The 17979-nt window shown below is 41.5% G+C and overlaps 1 protein-coding gene across 6 annotated transcripts in view; it reads left to right on the top strand.

The window, feature by feature from the left end:
- The window catches only part of Hira (histone cell cycle regulator), a 93560-nt gene that overhangs the window by 8457 nt on the left and 67124 nt on the right, over window positions 1-17979 (top strand). For 3 of the 6 annotated variants that reach the window (XR_003951761.1, NM_010435.2, XM_006521798.4), the window contains exons 2-5: window positions 9568-9630; window positions 11248-11358; window positions 12492-12582; window positions 14157-14251. Coding sequence is in view for 5 of the 6 variants with exons in the window: in NM_010435.2 (NP_034565.2) it covers window positions 9568-9630; window positions 11248-11358; window positions 12492-12582; window positions 14157-14251 (360 nt within the window). In the remaining variant the exon portion in view is untranslated. Of the gene's footprint in view, window positions 1-9567; window positions 9631-10696; window positions 10841-11247; window positions 11568-12491; window positions 12583-14156; window positions 14252-17979 lie in introns of all 6 variants that reach the window. The other 3 variants (XM_006521799.4, XM_006521800.3, XM_006521801.4) reach the window with 3 other exon arrangements.

The following is a 17979-nucleotide window of genomic DNA, read 5'->3' on the forward strand; positions in this document are numbered from 1 at the left end:
GCAGACTTCAGGGCTATGGCACTTTCCAAAAGACCATCTTGCAGAGAATATAATAAATCTACCCATTTGAAAAATACCAAGGGCTAGCTATGTGCCAGGGTCTGAGCTAAAAGCTAGAAACAGTATGAAACTAAACAGCTCCCCAGACTGAAGCCATCCATCTAGAGAGCTGGAGTGGGTTTCTTGTTCACAGGAAAGAGGTGATATAGTGGGAAAGCTTCCAGAGTAATTGCTTAGCAAGTGACAACTGGGAAAAGGATGGAAAGCCACCAGTATGTGTGTCCCTGGCAAGTTTGATGATAGCAAATATGTTGTAGTGTGAAAATGGCAAGGACAACAGCATTGCAGGTAAGGCCAGAGAGCAAAGAAACATCCTGAGCAGGAACCATCAACAGAGAGCAGGTAGGTCAATATGGACAGGAGCAACCGACAGAGACTAAGCAATACTATGGAGAGATAGGTATAGGAGAATCTCAGTTATTTTCTTTAGGCTAATTGGGTTTTTATTTTGTTTTGAGACAAGGTCTTGGTCTTATACTAAGGCTGGTCTTGAACTTTGTAAATTCAAGAGATCCTCCTGCCTCCCATGTTTCTGGGGGGAAATTTATAGTGTGTGTGTGTGTGTGTGTGTGTGTGTGTGTGTGTGTGTGACTGTAACCTCCTAGAGTAGGACAGTTGTAAATAAAACATGCTTTGAGAAGCCTGAACATATACTTTGCTACAAAAGTTGCCTACTTGAGAGTTTTGTACACAGGAGGATTATTGGGGGGGTACTTTTGGGAGTAGCCCAGTATGAATTTGAGACAGATGATGAACTAGAGTGGAGGTGGAGCAAGAGCCACATATTGCCTTGTGAGAAGGAAATAGCTATACCAAAACAGGAGGAAATAGGAGCTGGGAGACTCTCATGAAGCTGTTAAGGTGATCCAGGCAAGAGATGATTATATCTGATTGAGCTGGTAATGGCCCTGATAAATTACAGATGGTTTCATGTGGGTATGTATGGAGCTGAATGGTTCTAAATCGGACTGAGGGGTTAATGCCTTTGTAGTCCCATGCATTGGATTCTCTAGGCTGGAATTATAGATGCCTGTGAGCCACCATGTGGATGCTGGGAACTAAACCCCAGTCCTCTAGAAGAGCAGCTAGTGCTCTTAACTGCTGAGCCATTGCTCCAGCACTCCCTTTTGTTTGTTTTTGGGACAGAGTCTTGCTTTATAACTCAGGCTGGCTTTTTCTCAAGACTCAGTTTTCAGCTTAATTTAGTAGGTTCTCAGAAGTAGAATTGCTGGATCATAATATTCTATTTCTTTTTTTTTAAAGATTTATTTATTTATTTATTATATGTAAGTACATTGTAGCTGTCTTCAGACACTCCAGAAGAGGGAGTCAGATCTCGTTACGGATGGTTGTGAGCCACCATGTGGTTGCTGGGATTTGAACTCTGGACCTTCGGAAGAGCAGTCGGGTGCTCTAACCCACTGAGCCACCTCACCAGCCCAATATTCTATTTCTAATTAGCCCTCAAACTTTCATGTCATGGTGATACCATGTTTTACATTTTGAGATCCCAACAAAGTTTTGATTTTCTCCATATTCTTGCCAATATTTGTCATTTCATTTCATTGCTGGCTAGTAACCTTCATTTGACTAAAGTGATGTGATTTGGATTTCAGGATTGAAGAGAAAGAATCTTTTCATTGCTTCCTGGCTATTCATGTTTTCATAGGAAAAATGTGTACTTAAGTCCTGTGTCTATTTTTTATTTATTTATTTATTTATTTATTTATTTATTTATTTTCTAGACAGGGTTTCTCTGTGTAGTTCTGGCTGTCGTGGAACTCACTCTGTAGACCAGGCTGGCCTCGAACTCAGAAATTTGCCTGCCTCTGCCTCCCAAGTGCTGGAATTAAAGGTGTGTGCCACCACTGCCTGACCTTATTATTTAATTTTTAAAAAGTTTGTTTTTAAATTATGTGTAGGCATGTGTCTGCATGAAGGGAGGTGTGTGTGGATGAAGATCTCCGGGGTGCTCTTACAGTTGGTTATGAGTTGCCTGACATGGGTGGTGAGAATTGAATTCAAGTTCTCTCAAAGAACAGCAAGTGCTCTTAACCACTGAACCATCTCTTCGGGTGTCTGTCCATTTTTTTGTTGTTGTTTTGTTTTAAATGTTTTAATTCTTATTTCTGTGTATATGGTTGTTTGCCTACATGTATGTCTGTACACCACATGTGTGTTGCTGCCCACAGAAACCAGGTGTCAGATTCCCTGAGACTAGAGTTATAGACAGTTGGGACCTGCCATGTGGGTGCTGAGAATTGAACCTGGGTCCCCCAGAAGAGCAGCCAGTGCTCTTAGGGACTGAACTACCTTTCCAACCTTCCCATGTCCATTTTTTTTGAGGTTTTTGTTTCTTTGTTTGTTTAGTTTTAGGATTTCTCTATACATTTTGGATATCAGTCTCTTATATCATTTTCAAATGCTTCTCTCATGTCTTTTCCTTCATCCCTTGATGCACATACACACATTTTTAATGAGGCCCAATTTGTTGTTTTTGTATATTAGTTTTATCCTTATTACATTTTTGTGGGTAGAGGTGTGCATGTATGTTTACCATGGGGTGCACTGAAGGTCAGAGGACAACTTGTTGGATTCAGTTCTCTTCTATCATGTGGCTGTTTGACACTATTCCCTGGAGAAGTGAACAAATTATCTACTTACCCCAGCTAGGGAATCAACAACAGACCACAGTAGGTGTTCCACCAGAGTCCACCTTGGTAAATCAGTGAGTTTATTGGTGCTACTTAAAGGGGTATAGATGAAGGGTTGCATATTTGGAGCAGGAATGACTGAAAGACTGCTTAGTTTTCAGAAGCCTGTGCTAGGCGAGTGCCAGCTCTCAAAAGCCTAGGAGCTAACTCACGGCAGTTCTTACCTATTTAGTTGTTTGGTTTCAGGGACTTGCTGAAACTTAGACATTTTTACTTCCTGAAGTTTTTTTTTTGGTTTTTCGAGACAGGGCTTTTCTGTAGCCCTGGCTGTCCTGGAACTCATTTTGTAGACCAGGTTGGTCTCAAACTCAGAAATCCACCTGCCTCTGCCTCTCAAGTGCTGGGATTAAAGGCGTGCTACACCACACCCGGCACTTCCCGAGTTTTAAGGAGTCTACCTTTATAGCATACAGCTCATTCTCCATCACTTTTTCAGAACTGTTAAGTTCACACTATCATATCTAGCTTACTGGGAAGATTAGACTGAAAACATGGTGTAAATGTCCTGGGAACTGGACTTTGGGTAAGTTTAAGGCCTTCACTCATTGCACTTTGCCTCAGGAACTGCCCAATAGAGCTTGGCTCAATAAATACTGATACATTTAGAATTAAGTGATGATAAGCTAGGAGTGGTAGTACAACTATAATTCTTGCACCCAGGACACAGAGGCAGGCAGAGCTCTGTGGTTCAAGGCCAGACTACTCTACAAAGTTTCAGACCCACCTGAGCTACATAGTGAGACCCTGCTAACCAACCAACCAACCCACCCCCAATCAACCAAACAAAAAACTACCCAAAACTACTTTAGTCTAATTTCTTATTAAAACTTTGAGTGTTTTCTGCTAGGAGAAAGAGCCATTTCTAAAAGTTCTGAAAGAATTTTAAGGATTTCCTTTTTTCTTCTTTTTCTTTCTTTGTTTTGGCCTGGAACTCAGAGATCTGCCTGCCTCTGCCTCCTAAGTGCTGGAATTAAAGGTGAGCTCCACCACCTTCCAGCCCTAAGGATATCTTAATAAAATAACCTTAAAAGAATAAAGTTGGCAGTCTCATACTTTTTGATGGAAATAAAACAAAGCGGTATGGGCTTGGCTGGCATAGACAGGCACAGAGAATAATGGAATAAAGTGAGGAGCCTAGGGGATATGCTCAGTGATTTATTACATTTGTTGTTGGCACTGGGGATTGAACCCAGAGCATTGCTCATGTTCAAGTGCCCTTTACCTCCTGAGCTACATGTGTGTTTTAGTCAAGTGACTGCTGACCAGCTGGTCTCAAATTTACAGCTACCTGTCTACCCCCAAAATCTGAGATGAAAGGTGTGTGTGATCTGTGCCAGGCTAGTCAGTAGGTTCTTGTGTGGGCTGAAGAACAAATTCTTGGAGAAGAAATTGACCATTATGGGTGTGTGGAAGTATCTGGTTCAGGCTGATTTGAAGGAAAGATACTGCCCAACATTGTTAGAGTTCAGGGTGTATGCTGACTTATCTTTTGTCTGCCTCTATACAAATGCCTAAGGTTGGAGGTAGTTGGGAATTTATCATTATCTTGCTGTGCCAAAGGAAAAGTTCTTTAGCCAGCCAAACTGGTAAGACCATTTGCTTAGCTTCACTCATGAAAGCTTCCTTAAGGTCCTTCCTGTTGACAAGGGCTGTAGTGATGTCTTTCCTGGGGCTGAGAGGCCTAGGCGATAGGGAGTTGGGAGCTAGCACTTCACTAGCAGTGCTGTGTAGGTCCACCCCATACTTCATCTAAATCGTTGTGCATCAAGTATCACTTAGGAAGAAAAAGTGGTGTCAGATAACCCAGTCATACCTTTTATTAAAGTGTATCCTGGTCTGAGAAATGTTAAATTAAGTAGATGCATTTTAGAAACACTGTTACAGTATCTTGATCGGTCCAAAAGGAGCGGGTGGGTATAAGGTAAGCTTCTCCTCACCACTTCTGCTGATTAGGAAACTAGAGTTTAGGAAAATTAAACAATTAGTCAAGGTTGTATAGCAGATCAGAGGCAGGACTGAAGAGACAGTCCAAAAAAGGGCACCATTAAAGTCTAAACCTGTTACTAGTCTTTATTTTATCTTCCTTTGGAGCCTTGAGATCCCCCTTTTTTCCACACAGCACTTGTTGGGCCAGAATGTGAATGTGTCCCTTTCAAATGAGTCTAAGCTCCTGGGTGGAGCATCTTCTGAGCATGCTTACCTCATGAACTCTGGAGCAGTACATCACGCTGCTTCTTGATTCAGTGCTGTGTGTCCTCTGGCTGATTTTACCCCTATCCATCTGGCTGACTTGCCCTCAGTGCCACGGTTGAGCTTTATTTAATTCAGTTGTTATTTTAGAAGGAAGCTTCAGGCTAGGTGAAGGTTTGTCTTTTTTTTTTTTTTTTAAACTGTGTAGCTGTATATTGCTGTATCTTTCTACTTAGATATCTGTATGATTATCTTTAATTCTGGGGCTCCCTATAGGTAGGACTATGCTATCATACTATGTGTATTTTTGTATTAGACACATGGTAGATATTTATTTATTTATATATATATTTTTGGTTTTTTGAGGCAGGGTTTCTCTGTGTAGCCCTGGCTATCCTGGAACTCCCTTTGTAGACCAGGCTGGCCTTGAAATCTGCCTGCCTCTGCTTCCCGAGTGCTGGGATTAAAGGTGTGCACCACCACGCCCGGTGGTAGATATTTATTAATGTAGATTGGGTGAGAAAGTTTCTAGGTGATGGATGCTTCAAACGTATGATGTGAGGACATGAGCTGTGATTGGTATCTGTGCAGTTGACTTGTTGGGTAAAAAGAATAGCTTGAAGGTAAATGTTCTGACAAGCTTTGTAAGAAGGCCAATTTGCAATTCACAGACTTACAGAACAGAAATATATTCTTCCCTGATGGCTACCACAAGTCAGCTTTTTTAAAAAAAAATTAAACTGACAAATACTTATCCTAAGCTATCTGAAGCCAAAAGGTAGATGAATTGTCATTTTTAGATATCCCTTCTGTGATATACTACCCTCTAGCTTTATTGATGTAAAACAGCCATTTTTATCCTTAGCTTATGATTCCATTCATTGACAAGGCTCATCAGGTTGCAGTTAACCTCAGATTCACTGAGTCTGTTGGGATGGTTTCAGCAGCATGCAGCTAGAATAACTCAGTCTCTGTGCTCAGAGCCTTGATTCTCACTGCTGTGTGTCCTTAATAGTCCTCTTTCTGTGGACAGCTGAGGCTTCTTCAAAGCATGGTAGTTGAACTGGGAACTAGATTTCTCCAGACAAAAAAGCTGAGATACTCAACCTTTGTGAGGTTTACCCTAGCACAGAAACTTGTTGGTTAAAACAGGTAATGGGCCAGTCCCAACTCAAGGCAAAGAAGGCACATAGGAGTAGTAGCCTAAGGAGATGTATTTTACTGGAGCCTGCTGAAGTAGCCCACAGGCCTGAAGTAATATGTCCGGTATAGCAGGTGTAAGGCTTACATTGTGTCACAAGGACACATTCACACTCTGGCCCACTCTCCTACCCTTCTTTGCTTCCTTCCTATTCACAGCCACGGTAGATTATGTTGCTTAGCTAGGTACCATACCACAGTGTTAATAGCTTCAGGCTTTCGAGCTGGGTGCTGTATGGCTCTGGACAATTTTCTGAACCTAGTTCTGTGTGCCTTCGTGTCTTCCTAGTGTAAAATGGGAATGTCGGAAGTATTTATTCGCTATAAGAAACGCTATAAGATTTAGAAAATGCCTGGGCTGAGCCCCCCTACACAGTTTGAGGGGCAGATCAGATGCGCAAAAGCATGTTTTGCTACTGAGGCTTGATGCTAGAGGTAGCATTCATGAGGTGTGCCTCGCATGGCTCTGGCTCTTCATCCCCAGAAAGCCTTCCAATAGAGGTGGCTGTTGCTCTTCTTACCAATTGGGGGAGAAGTCTTCTGTCTTGAATACCACAGGACTTACTGGTGCCAATTTTGCCACTGTTCCTTGGTACCTGGCAGGACTCACTGTTGGTTTAGTGCTGGCTGCCACAGCCACTGGAAACAAGTACCTGCATGACTTGAGGCTGGGCTCACAGCCCTAAATGTCCTTCCTGTGAGGACTATTCTTGGATTGGGTGGGCAAGAAAACTACTGTCTTTTAGTTTCTCCTGTATTTTAGCCTTTGGGTAAGTGTGATGCCAAAGAGAGCATGGGCATGCCAGTGTGGTCCTGAGTGGAAGCAGTGACAAGAAGGAACCAGGCAGAGCCTTCTGCTCATCTTCACTGTGCTTTCAGGATGTACCTTCCTTTATGCCACTGTAATTTCTGGATCCTTTTCTTTTTCTTAATTTTTCTTTTTTTTTTAAACATGTGTTTGTATGCATGGTCTCCTGTACCACAGTGTATCTGTGGAGGTCAGAGGACAACTTGTAGAAGTTTTTTCTTCCACCATGTGAGTTCTAGAGATTGAATTTAGGTTGTCAGACTTGGTGGAAAATACTTATGTGAGCTGTCTTGCCAGTTCATGGGTTCTTTTCTTGACGACTAAGACAAAACTAATTAAGATCTGCTGTGTTTAGAATGTGAGGGGGAAGATGGACTTGCAGGCCCTCTCATGTCTCATCTCTAAGTACCCATTACCAGGTCTTCAGAGCTATCTAGAATGTAAGCTGTGTTGGGCTTTATCTCTTGAAGCCCAGGAAAAAAAGGATAAAATATGCCAGAGAAAATGAAGACTGAGTCTGTACATACATACATACATACATACATACACACACACAGAGAGAGAGAGAGAGAGAGAGAGAGAGAGGGAGAGAGAGAGAGAGAGAGAAAGAGAAAGGCACCAAGCAGCTGCTTATCTAGACTTGACTAGTTTGGCTCTTGATTAGCCTGGAGATCACTGAAAGGACTTGGGGATCAGGCAAAGGCTGCCGGTATAATGACAGGGTAAGTGTTAGCTATTGTTAATTTGAATACAGGAGACCATAGAACACGTAGTGATTGCTAAACTTTCCAAAGGTTTCTATCTGTATTTGGCACACCTGTTTCATGTTTCTCCTACTACCTGCCACCCAGTGACCAGTAAGAATGAAAAGATATTTCACTGTTATGCTTGATTTGATCACACAGATAAGACTCTGGAAGATGATGCCAGGGCGCATCACCAAGGACCCATATTGATTACTGCCTTTGGGTACCTGCACTGGATTTTCCACATGGTGTGGGGTCCCTGGCAGGGTTTACAGCTTCCCTCAGGTAGACACCAGGAGCTCTAATAAGTGATAAGTAATCACCTTATCACTTGTGAAATTCTAGAGCTTATGACGTTTTGTCCCTGTCTGCAACAGTAGTTGCTGATGTTTAGTTGACTGTCATACTTCTAACCTGTCACTCACAGGCTGATGATATAGTTTAAATTCAGTAGCAGTTAATATGAAACCTGCAGCTTTTGTTGCTTTGGTCTTGGAAACAGACCAGGGACATGAACAGATACCAACTAGGCCCAGGGTCCTTAGATTACCTTGCACAAACTACTCGGTGTTGGTTTCATTGCCTGACTTGGTCTGTCCTGCAAGCCAATTGCCTCAGCCAAGCCTGGATGCAGAGGGGCCCTTGGTTGTTTCTAAGAGCCTGCTTTAGCTGTTTACCCTTAGGAACTGATTATTGAATGTAGTTGAGTATATGCTTAAACAGAGGTCCAGGCAGGGGATGCTGAGAGAGTAGACTTTCTATACTACTCCAGGGGAGATGTGAACCAATGGCCAACCAAAGGATATCATCAAAGTCCAACCTGGTGAGCCCTTTTTTTTTTTTTTTTTTTTGATTACTTGCAGGAGTATGCATGAGGGGTTACATACAGGAGTATGTAACTCAAAGACAGCTGCATCTCCGAAAGCCCACCCTAGCATGGGTGACAGCTCCTGAAAGCTGGAACTTGAAGTGTACCACACAGCCTGCATGCAGCTTGATAGACTAGAGAGTATCTCTTCCAGCATGCTCAGTTGGTCTAGCCTTTTCTAGGCAACTCAGCTGCTCTGAAAGTCTCTCAGTAGGCTTTACTGCTTAGACACTCTTGGAGAGGAAGGGAACGAGTATGTCCTGTGACTAAGTAAGGTTAAGTCGGTTTCAGGTTTCTTGAGGTTTTTGTTGTTTACTTTCTAGTTTTAAGGAGCTTCAGTGAGTATGGAATGTTTTACCTCCCTTCAGAACATTATGAGTGTTCCAAGCTTCCCTCCAAGATTGAGTGCTTTATCTTGGAATTGCTACACACCATGTGTGTAACTATAGACTTTCAGGACCGTTGTCAGGAACTAAAATCTTAACAAGAGAAGGGAGGGCCCTTGGCTATAATACATCATTAGACCTGCTTATGACAGCCAGCCAGTCAGAAAAGGATGGAGAGTCCTTCTTCCCAAGCTGTCAGCCAAGTGAGACTCACACTGAGGGAGATGTCATCAGGTAGAGATATGGTCCTTTCACAGGAGCTTGTGACTTGAGCTTTTATTACAGTTTATTGCCTTTATATATTCAGGTCCCCAGGAAGTACCCAGCAATGCTGTAGTCTCTTGCTTTCAGTGATGACATACTTAGTCTCTGTTGGGTTTTCAGCTATTTAATGTTGCTTGGAGAGTCTAACAGTTTTGACTAACTAAAGCTGTTAGATCTCCCCATTCTTACAGGTAATTTCATCTGCAGCCTGCTGCTTTGTCCTTGATGTAAATTTAGAGATGTTATTTGAGTAATCAATATTTTAAAAATAAAAGTTTATTGTTTTCTAGTGAATAAAAGCCAAGCTTGATATGTTTTTCTTTGTTTCCAGGGAAGCCAATTTTTTCAGTTGATATTCACCCTGATGGGACCAAGTTTGCAACTGGAGGACAAGGTATGTTTGTAGAGTGAATACCACTTCCCTGTTGCCGTACTCTGCTTCTTTTGGATCCATGGTTAGCTGTAATGAGACAACTTGTTGCTTTGTAATATGACTGTGACTCAGTTTAAAGTGCACAGTTTGAACAGGTTAGTTAAATCACAACCTTTTTTTTTTTGAGCTGGATATGGTTGCATAGGCCTGTGATCTCAGCACTTGGAAGACAGGTAGATAGAAATTCTAGGTAGCCTAGATTACAAAGTGAAGTCCGACTTGAAGATGAACATTTTTTGGGGTCTGTAGGGTGATCTTAGAAATATTGTGCAGCTGACTTATCATTCTAATTAAAGCTTTTTATTAAGCTAAAGCTAGAATGAAATTGGTGCACCCCTGGTATTAGATATAAATCAGCAGGAGGGTGTCCTCCCCCCCCCCAAAGTCCAGTTACAGAGAGGCAAGGATTCTGTCAGTGTTTTCATTTGAATGCATGACTACACTGTGATTTTTCTGGACAAAGGAATTTGACTGTGTTAATGAGAAAATAAGAATGTCTAGAGCATTTGAAAATAGCATCCATAGTATCAGTGTGTTCCATTCAGCATCTACTGTGGTATTGAGATAACATAGCTCTGTTTGGAAAGACGTAAAACAACTTCCTTTTTTTTTTTTAAATGCCAGAAAACAAAGTTTTTATTTATAGTGATAAGAAGTAGCATTTGCTCAAGGCCACGCCCCCACCTTCCAGGTGCTACAGGGGGCGGGGCTCACAGTAGGCAATTTGCACAGAGGCAGGAGTGAAGGCAGTTGTGGTTGAAAAAGTTTTTCCCCCTGGTCTAAGAGGGATAATTAGGAAATATTTTTACATATCGGCTGAAGAAGAGGTTTAAATCATTTTGTCATTACTTTGGAACATCCATTTCAGACATTCATTTTTTTTTCATGACTTGTGTTAACTATAGTGATGGAAAGCAAGCAAACAAACAAAAATAATTAGTATAATGTATAGATAGACTTTTCAGTACAGCTGGCATCAATTTATGACCCTCCTAAATTCCCTCTTTTGGTTGATCTCCATCTATAGGTGACTGCAAAGGGCAGATAAGAAGGTAATGAGCCCTTTTTCCTGTGTTCAGGGCACATTTCAAATTTGGGTCTCAAAGCGTCCAGTCAATTCTGGAAACAGCCATCGGATCCAGGCAGCACCTTGAAGGGGAGGGAAACCCTGGTAGGGACTGCACTTTTCTCCTTTTCCTCAGTGCACATGCAGACCTGAAGGGGCCTGACAGTGACTTTCCTTCCTCTTTGTTTTGTAGATGAGGAGTCTGTGTGTTCTGGATAGGAATGAGGACCTCAGAGGCCAGACAGGCTCTCTCTCTTCCTAATTTGTAGTTCAGTCAGTATTCTTTTTATAAAGACAGGCTGGCCTCAGCTACTATTAAATTCACTCTCTTTTGGGTCCCTGTTATTTTTTTCCCTCACCTTTTGTGTCATTTACATTAGTAATTCAAGATAAGTCTGCTTAGATCTAGTCAAGTATGATTTAAGAAACTAAATGAGCATTTTCTATAGTTACTGTTATCATTGTCGTTTCCACTTCTTGCATATTGAGCTTTTCTTGCTCCTTCATTCCAGGGCAGGATTCTGGGAAGGTTGTGATCTGGAATATGTCTCCAGTCCTCCAGGAGGATGACGAGAAGGATGAAAATATTCCCAAGATGCTTTGCCAGATGGACAATCACTTAGGTATTACAGAGTGGCCCTTTGCAGGCTTTGCGTGTTGGCAGAGTGCCCAAGGTTAGCACATGTGTTTGTAATTAGAAAGATAAGGCCCCGTGCGGCGTTAACTCCCCTCGGCCTGCTGTCTGAAGGCACAGATGTTGGCTGCACACCTGGGTGAGTTATTCGGCAGAAGACTCGGCCCGCCCACAGAACCATCTTTGGACAGTCTGCAGGTACCTCTGGTGATTTCCTGCTCATGAGTCGTTACTGCCTGATTCCATGGGGCTTTGGGACCAGTGACCTGGACACAGTAGGGTTCTGGGGAAGGGTACATAAGAGACAGCTCAACACATGTCTCAGATTGGTGCTGTGTCAGTAAGAGTCTCTCTGCCAGGACCTTTTAGAATGTGGAACAATTTCATGTTTTCCTTCCCTGTTGTATGTAATGCCTTAGTGACCATTGACAGTTACTAGTGTTTGGTATTAGTTCCTTCCTCTGCTTTGTTTGTTCTTCCAAGCCTCTCAGTGTCACTGGGTCTAGAGCATAAGTTGCTCATGGGCCATGTATCAACTTCAACATTGTTAGGGTCCATCATATTTCATATCTCCAAAGACTGAGCTGTGTGCTCCTGGAGGCTGTAACCTAGAAGAAGCATGAGTGGATTTCTGCTGGACTAAGCTTAGCTAGACACAGACTCTGTCAGTCTCCTATGCTGATGAGTTTGGGAAATCTAAATTTAAAGGGATGGCTCTGGTTAATTGAGGTTATTTAGAGCTATGTGTTATTTAGAACTTCTTGGAAAGTTCTGGGAAAGACATCCTGTTTTATTTTGAGAATAATTCCTATTGAAATTCATCTCCTCCATAGACAACCTTTTGGAACTAATGAAGTTTATTGCTGTTCATAGGAATAAACTTCCTGTTGTCTCATTCAGAACAATTCTCAGATTAGGCATATTTTCCCTTTAGACTATTCTGGTTATTTGTTATAGCACAAGATTAGTGTTTAACTGAATTGTTTCTCTGCGACTCATACACAGTAAATGCTTTAAATAGATTAGGTAGTTTTATAAACCTTTTACTTCTTGCCAGATTCTACATAATGCAAATGGGCATGCCTATTGGATTTTCATCACCTTATTTTTTTTTCTTCCCAGCATGTGTGAACTGTGTGCGGTGGTCAAACAGTGGGATGTATTTAGCTTCTGGGGGAGATGACAAACTGATTATGGTGTGGAAGCGGGCTACGTAAGCATCATTTTCCTTTTTCACATTTAATTTTTAGAAGCTTCTTTGCTGGTCTTTATCAAAGTCACCTTTCCCACCCTGGCATAGAAGTCCTAACTTCATAAGTAGCAAGAAGTTGCCATAGGTCAGAAGTGGATGAAGCCTGACAAGTGACTCGGAGGCTTCCATTCTGCCTGCTGACCAGGCCAGCTATCCTCTTGTAGGAACACAGTACTTAGCTGAGAAGGAAGGGTTAATCCTTACAGCCACTGACATTGTGGCTTCCTTTGTTTGTTATTCAAATAAAATTTCACATGAAACCCTTACATACAAAATGACTAAGATCTGAATCAGGGCTGGGAATCCGGAGCCCACCTTCCTTGCCTCATTTTGTGGCAGCCTTGCCTTGCAGTAAACTAAGGGTCAACTGTGGACATTTTTTTCTTTATCCTTGAGCGTAATGGGTCCTGATACTGTGTACCATAATAAGCTTTCCATGTGGCTCTCGGTCACACTGTGTCCCAGACCTGGCATCATTGTTTAGCCAGAGTAACTGGAGGCATAGCTTTGAGAGCTGAGTGATGCCATCTTCTGTGCTCACTTGGCTGCCTCAGGAGCTCTCTGGGTAAGTGTATAGCTTTACAAGAGCAAAGGGTGTTTGTAGAGGCTCTGGACATGGTGCCATCTTCCATGTAATTCTACCTGGAAGGAGTCAGTCCTGTGACTCTTGTATTTTTCTTCCTTATTTTTTAAAGCAGGAATATTGAATCCATTATAAAGGGGCTTAAATTATTGTTTTTTTTTTTTTTTTTTTGAGTTAGGCATAGTGGCTCCTACCTGTGGACCCAGCTACTCAGGAGGGACTGGCTTGAACCCAGGAGTTTGAGATTATTCTGGGCAATATAGTGAGTGAGACCCTGCCTTCAAATAAAAATGTAGTTAATATTCTTCTTCTTCTTCTTTTTTTAATTAAAAAAAGACAGGGGTCTCATGTAGCCCAGACCCTTGGATGACCTTGAACTTCTGATCCGTCTGTCCCTACATCCTGAGTGCTGAGATTACCAGTGTGCATCACATGCCTGGGTGCTTATATTTACTTATTTATTTATTTATTTATTTATTTATGATACCCTACTTTAAATAACCAACACAAATACTATGTTTAGTATGCACTTTAGAAATGTAAAAATAGCTCATAGTCCTACAACCTAAAGAAAGCCATGGTTAAGCTTTTGTTTTTTCTGGTGTGTATTTCTTTGCTCTATTCCATGTGTAGAGTGTCTGTGCTACATGTAGTTTTTAAGTCATGTAAATGGTATCATACTGTATGTAGATGGTGGCCCGTGGTCTGCTTTTCTCTCACTTTGTCTTGAAAATTTTCCTGTTGAAGATTTGTAGTGGCTGAGGATTATTTCACAAGTGCATGGATTGATCCTAAGTTACCACTTCTGCCACATCTTTTGTTTAACTGGTGCTTTTAGCTGCTATCTGGTTTTGCCTTTTCTGTTTGCTATGATAAGCTGTGCCACAGGGAGCACCTTTAAACAGTATCTAGAACACTCCTTGAGTGCATATCTCATGCCTCTTTCACACAGGTACATTGGGCCCAGCACTGTGTTTGGTTCCAGTGGTAAGCTTGCCAATGTGGAGCAATGGCGGTGTGTCTCCATCCTCCGGAGTCACTCAGGCGGTAAGTAGGCTCCTTTGTTTGGGTGAGTGGATCCCTTTTTTTTTTTTTTTTTTTCGAGACAGGGTTTCTCTGTGTAGCCCTGGCTGTCCTGGAACTCACTTTGTAGACCAGGCTGGCCTCGAATTCAGAAATCCGCCTGCCTCTGCCTCCTGAGTGCTGGGATTAAAGGCGTGCACCACCGCGCCCGGCGTGGATCCCTTTTGATTGCCTTAGATAACAATTAACACCCCTATGTACTGTTTGGTCCTTAAAGTACTACCTGGGATTTCCCTATCATCGCTTGTCCTTGCTTAAGGTTTATGTAGTCACTGGCTCCTTCACCTGCCTTCACTTGCATTCAATTACCAACACATACTGTTAAAACATGTAAATGTATGTGTTTAGCATGGAGCTCCCAGCCTTTCATTGCTTATTCTGCAGGAGTACTTTCATTCTTAGATCATAAACACATTCGATCTACTCCTGAGATACAAGCCTGTAGGTACTTACTAGAAAATTTCTTTCTTTCTTTTTTTTCTTTTTCATTCATTCATTCTTTTTACATACATACATATATACCATACATAAATTAATTTGTGTGTATGAGCATGTCTACTACATGAACATGTAGAGGTGAGATGACACTTGCCTGAGTCAGTTCCCTTGCTCTACCATGTGGGTTCTGAGGATCAAAGTTAGTTTGCCAGGCTTAGTAGCAAGCCACTGAGCCATCTCACCGGTCCTATTGGAAACTCTCTTAACTTGACCTTGACTATGTTTATAAAGTGGTTCAAATAGGCTTAGTTTGCAAAGAGTCTCATTTTACAGATTTAAGCCAGGAGGAAGATGACTGGCCTGTATAAAGCCGATGCCCTTGGTTTCTAATAAAGCCCAAGTACTTTAGTTACCAAATACCATGATCTACATGTATACAGTTCAGACTTTGGAGAAGGCTGTGATGCTGCAAGGAAGAAACTCCTTAAAAAAACAAAACAAAATAAAACAAGAATATACAAATATCCGTTAGGATTGAGCCTGGAACTCTAGGAGAATACAAGGTCATAGGGATAGATTTCAATTCACTAGTAGTATATACTCAACAGATTCTTTTAACTTTAAGTGAATAAACTAATTTCTTAAAAATATTTTTGGAGATTATATTGTTGTGTGAGTGAATGTCTTTGGGTATATATCTGTGTACTACATGTATGTGGTGCCTGTGGAGGTCAGAAGAGGAATGTTGGATCTTTTTGAACTGGTGTCTAAGGTGATTGCTAGCCACAATATAGGTGCTGGAAATTGAACTGGAGTTCTTTGGAATTGCAGCCTGTGTTTTTAACTGCTGACCCATCTCTTCAGCCTGCCTTGCCCCCTCTCTAAAAGATACTTCATTATAAATTATGTGTTCAGGCTGGGAAGGTGGTACATGCTTTTAATCTTAGTACTCATGAAGTAGAGGCAGGCAGATCTCTCAGCCAGCTTGGTCCACATAATGAATTCCAGGCCAGCCAAGGCTAAACAGTGAGACCCTGTACCCCAAAACAAAAGAAAAACAAACAAGCAACACCTAATCAACCAATCAAATAAACAAACAAACAAACAAACAGCAACAAAAAAGCCCAAAATAAAATAAAATAAAATAAAATAATGTGTCCATGTGGATATGTTTATGTGAGTGCAGATGCCCTTGGAAGTGTCAGAAGAGGGCATCAGATCCTCTGTATCTGGACTTATAGGCAGTTGTGAGCTGCCCAGTGTGATGCAATGAACTGAATTTGGGTTCTGTATAAGAGCTGTCTGAAGCTGGGCATGGTGGCGCATGCCTTTAATCCCAGCACTCGGAAGGCAGAGGCAGGCGGATTTCTGAGTTCGAGGCCAGCCTGGTCCACAGAGTTCCAGCACCGCCAGGGCTATACAGAGAAACCCTGTCTCAAAAACCATAAACCAACCAACTAACCAAACAACAACAAAAAAGAGCTGTCTGGATATGCTCCTAACTATTGAGTCATCTCATCGGCCTCTAAAAGGAGAAACGAATCTTTTTGTTTTATCTTGTCTTGTTTTCTTCTGAGACAAGGGTCTCCCTATGTAGCCTGGCTGTCCTGGAACTTATTATATAGTCTGAGGTTGGCCTCAGACTCAGACCTCTATTGGCTTCTGCTTCCTGTGTTCTGGGATTAAAGGTGTATATCACCATGTCAGCTAAATTCCTCTCTTAAGAACCAAAGTTAGAACCTTAGTGAAAACTTCATTGAGAAAGCTAAAGCAGGAGCTTTGTGTTGATGTTTGATAACAACAAGCATGTATAATTTGCCCTTTTCACTATCTTTCTTTTTTTTCCCTTTTGTTTTTTTGAGACAGGGTTTCTCTGTATAGCCCTGGCTGTCCTGGAACTCACTTTGTAGACCAGGCTGGCCTCGAACTCAGAAATCCGCCTGCCTCTGCCTTCCGAGTGCTGGGATTAAAGGCGTGGCTTCCCTTCTCACTTTCATAGCAACTTACAGGGAGTCTAGTTGGGCCTCACTGGAGCTTGCCACAAGTATCTAAGAGGGTATTTAAGATTAGGTAGGGTGTCAAGTGAGGAGTGTTATGGGACCCTAACCTGAGACTTGGGCTGAACTATAATGTGAGATCTCTCCTGTGCCACCTTCTCTGAGAGTCACTTCCCAGGTAAGTTGGTTGGCTGCTTTCTAGTGGCTGATTTCATGCTTCGGTTCACTGGTTCTGGTAGCAGGTCTGTGTAGAACTGTCCATGAAGAAATGTGAGGAGCAGATAGATGAGTAAGAAGCCACTGGGTCTTTGAAAAGCAAAAGATTAAAAAAAAAAAATCTGACAGATTTAACTAGAGGTGAAAGAAAAAAAAAAGGACAGAATAGGAAGTGATGATCTAGAAAAATATTTAAGCTTTAAGCATTAAGCTAAAAACAAAATCAAAAGCAAGAAACCAACTCCAAGTTCTTAATTGATCCTAAAGGGAAACATTAGAATCTTTGAGTGGAAAAAGTTGGAAACCAGGGAGCTTCAAAATGGGTACCAGTTCTGATTCCCTTCAGTAAATTCTGATCTACGGCCTCAGACACATTCCCTCATGTTGTAATCCCTAGCCTTTTTACTTTTGATTTTGAGATAGGGTCTCATAGTGGTTCCCACACTGGGCGTGGGTACATTAAATTCAGATCAGCCTTGAACATTATGTCTTCTTGCCTTAGTGGATTTTTAGACTACTCAGTAGTCTCAGCTCTAAATTATTTATTGATATATTATTTCAAGTTTTGAGAAACATTCTACAGAACATAAAAATATTTATTCTTCAAAGCAAGATAGAACCCTTGGTTTCCAAACTCCAATAGAAAAGTAAAGGAAACAAACACCTGAATAAAAAAAAGACAAAAAACAAAAACAAATAAACAAACAAACAAAAAAACCAGCCAGGCATGGTGGCACACACCTTTAATCCCAGCACTCGGGAGGCAGAGGCAGGCGGATTTCTGAGTTCCAGGCCAGCCTGGTCTACAGAGTGAGTTCCAGAACAGCCAGAGCTACACAGAGAAACCCTGTCTTGAAAAACAAACAAACAAAAAAAACCAAAAAACAAACAGACAAAAAACAAACAAACAAAAAAAACCAAAGGAAACATTAATAGCAATGCTAGAGAATAAAATATTTAAAAAGTTAACTTAGAATAATTAAATTTGAATCATGCAGAAGAGATTGAAGTATATTATAATCCTACTAGTAGATTTAAATT

The sequence above is a fragment of the Mus musculus genome, chromosome 16 (genome assembly GCF_000001635.26).
Source record: "Mus musculus strain C57BL/6J chromosome 16, GRCm38.p6 C57BL/6J".
Classification (NCBI taxonomy): domain Eukaryota; kingdom Metazoa; phylum Chordata; class Mammalia; order Rodentia; family Muridae; genus Mus; species Mus musculus.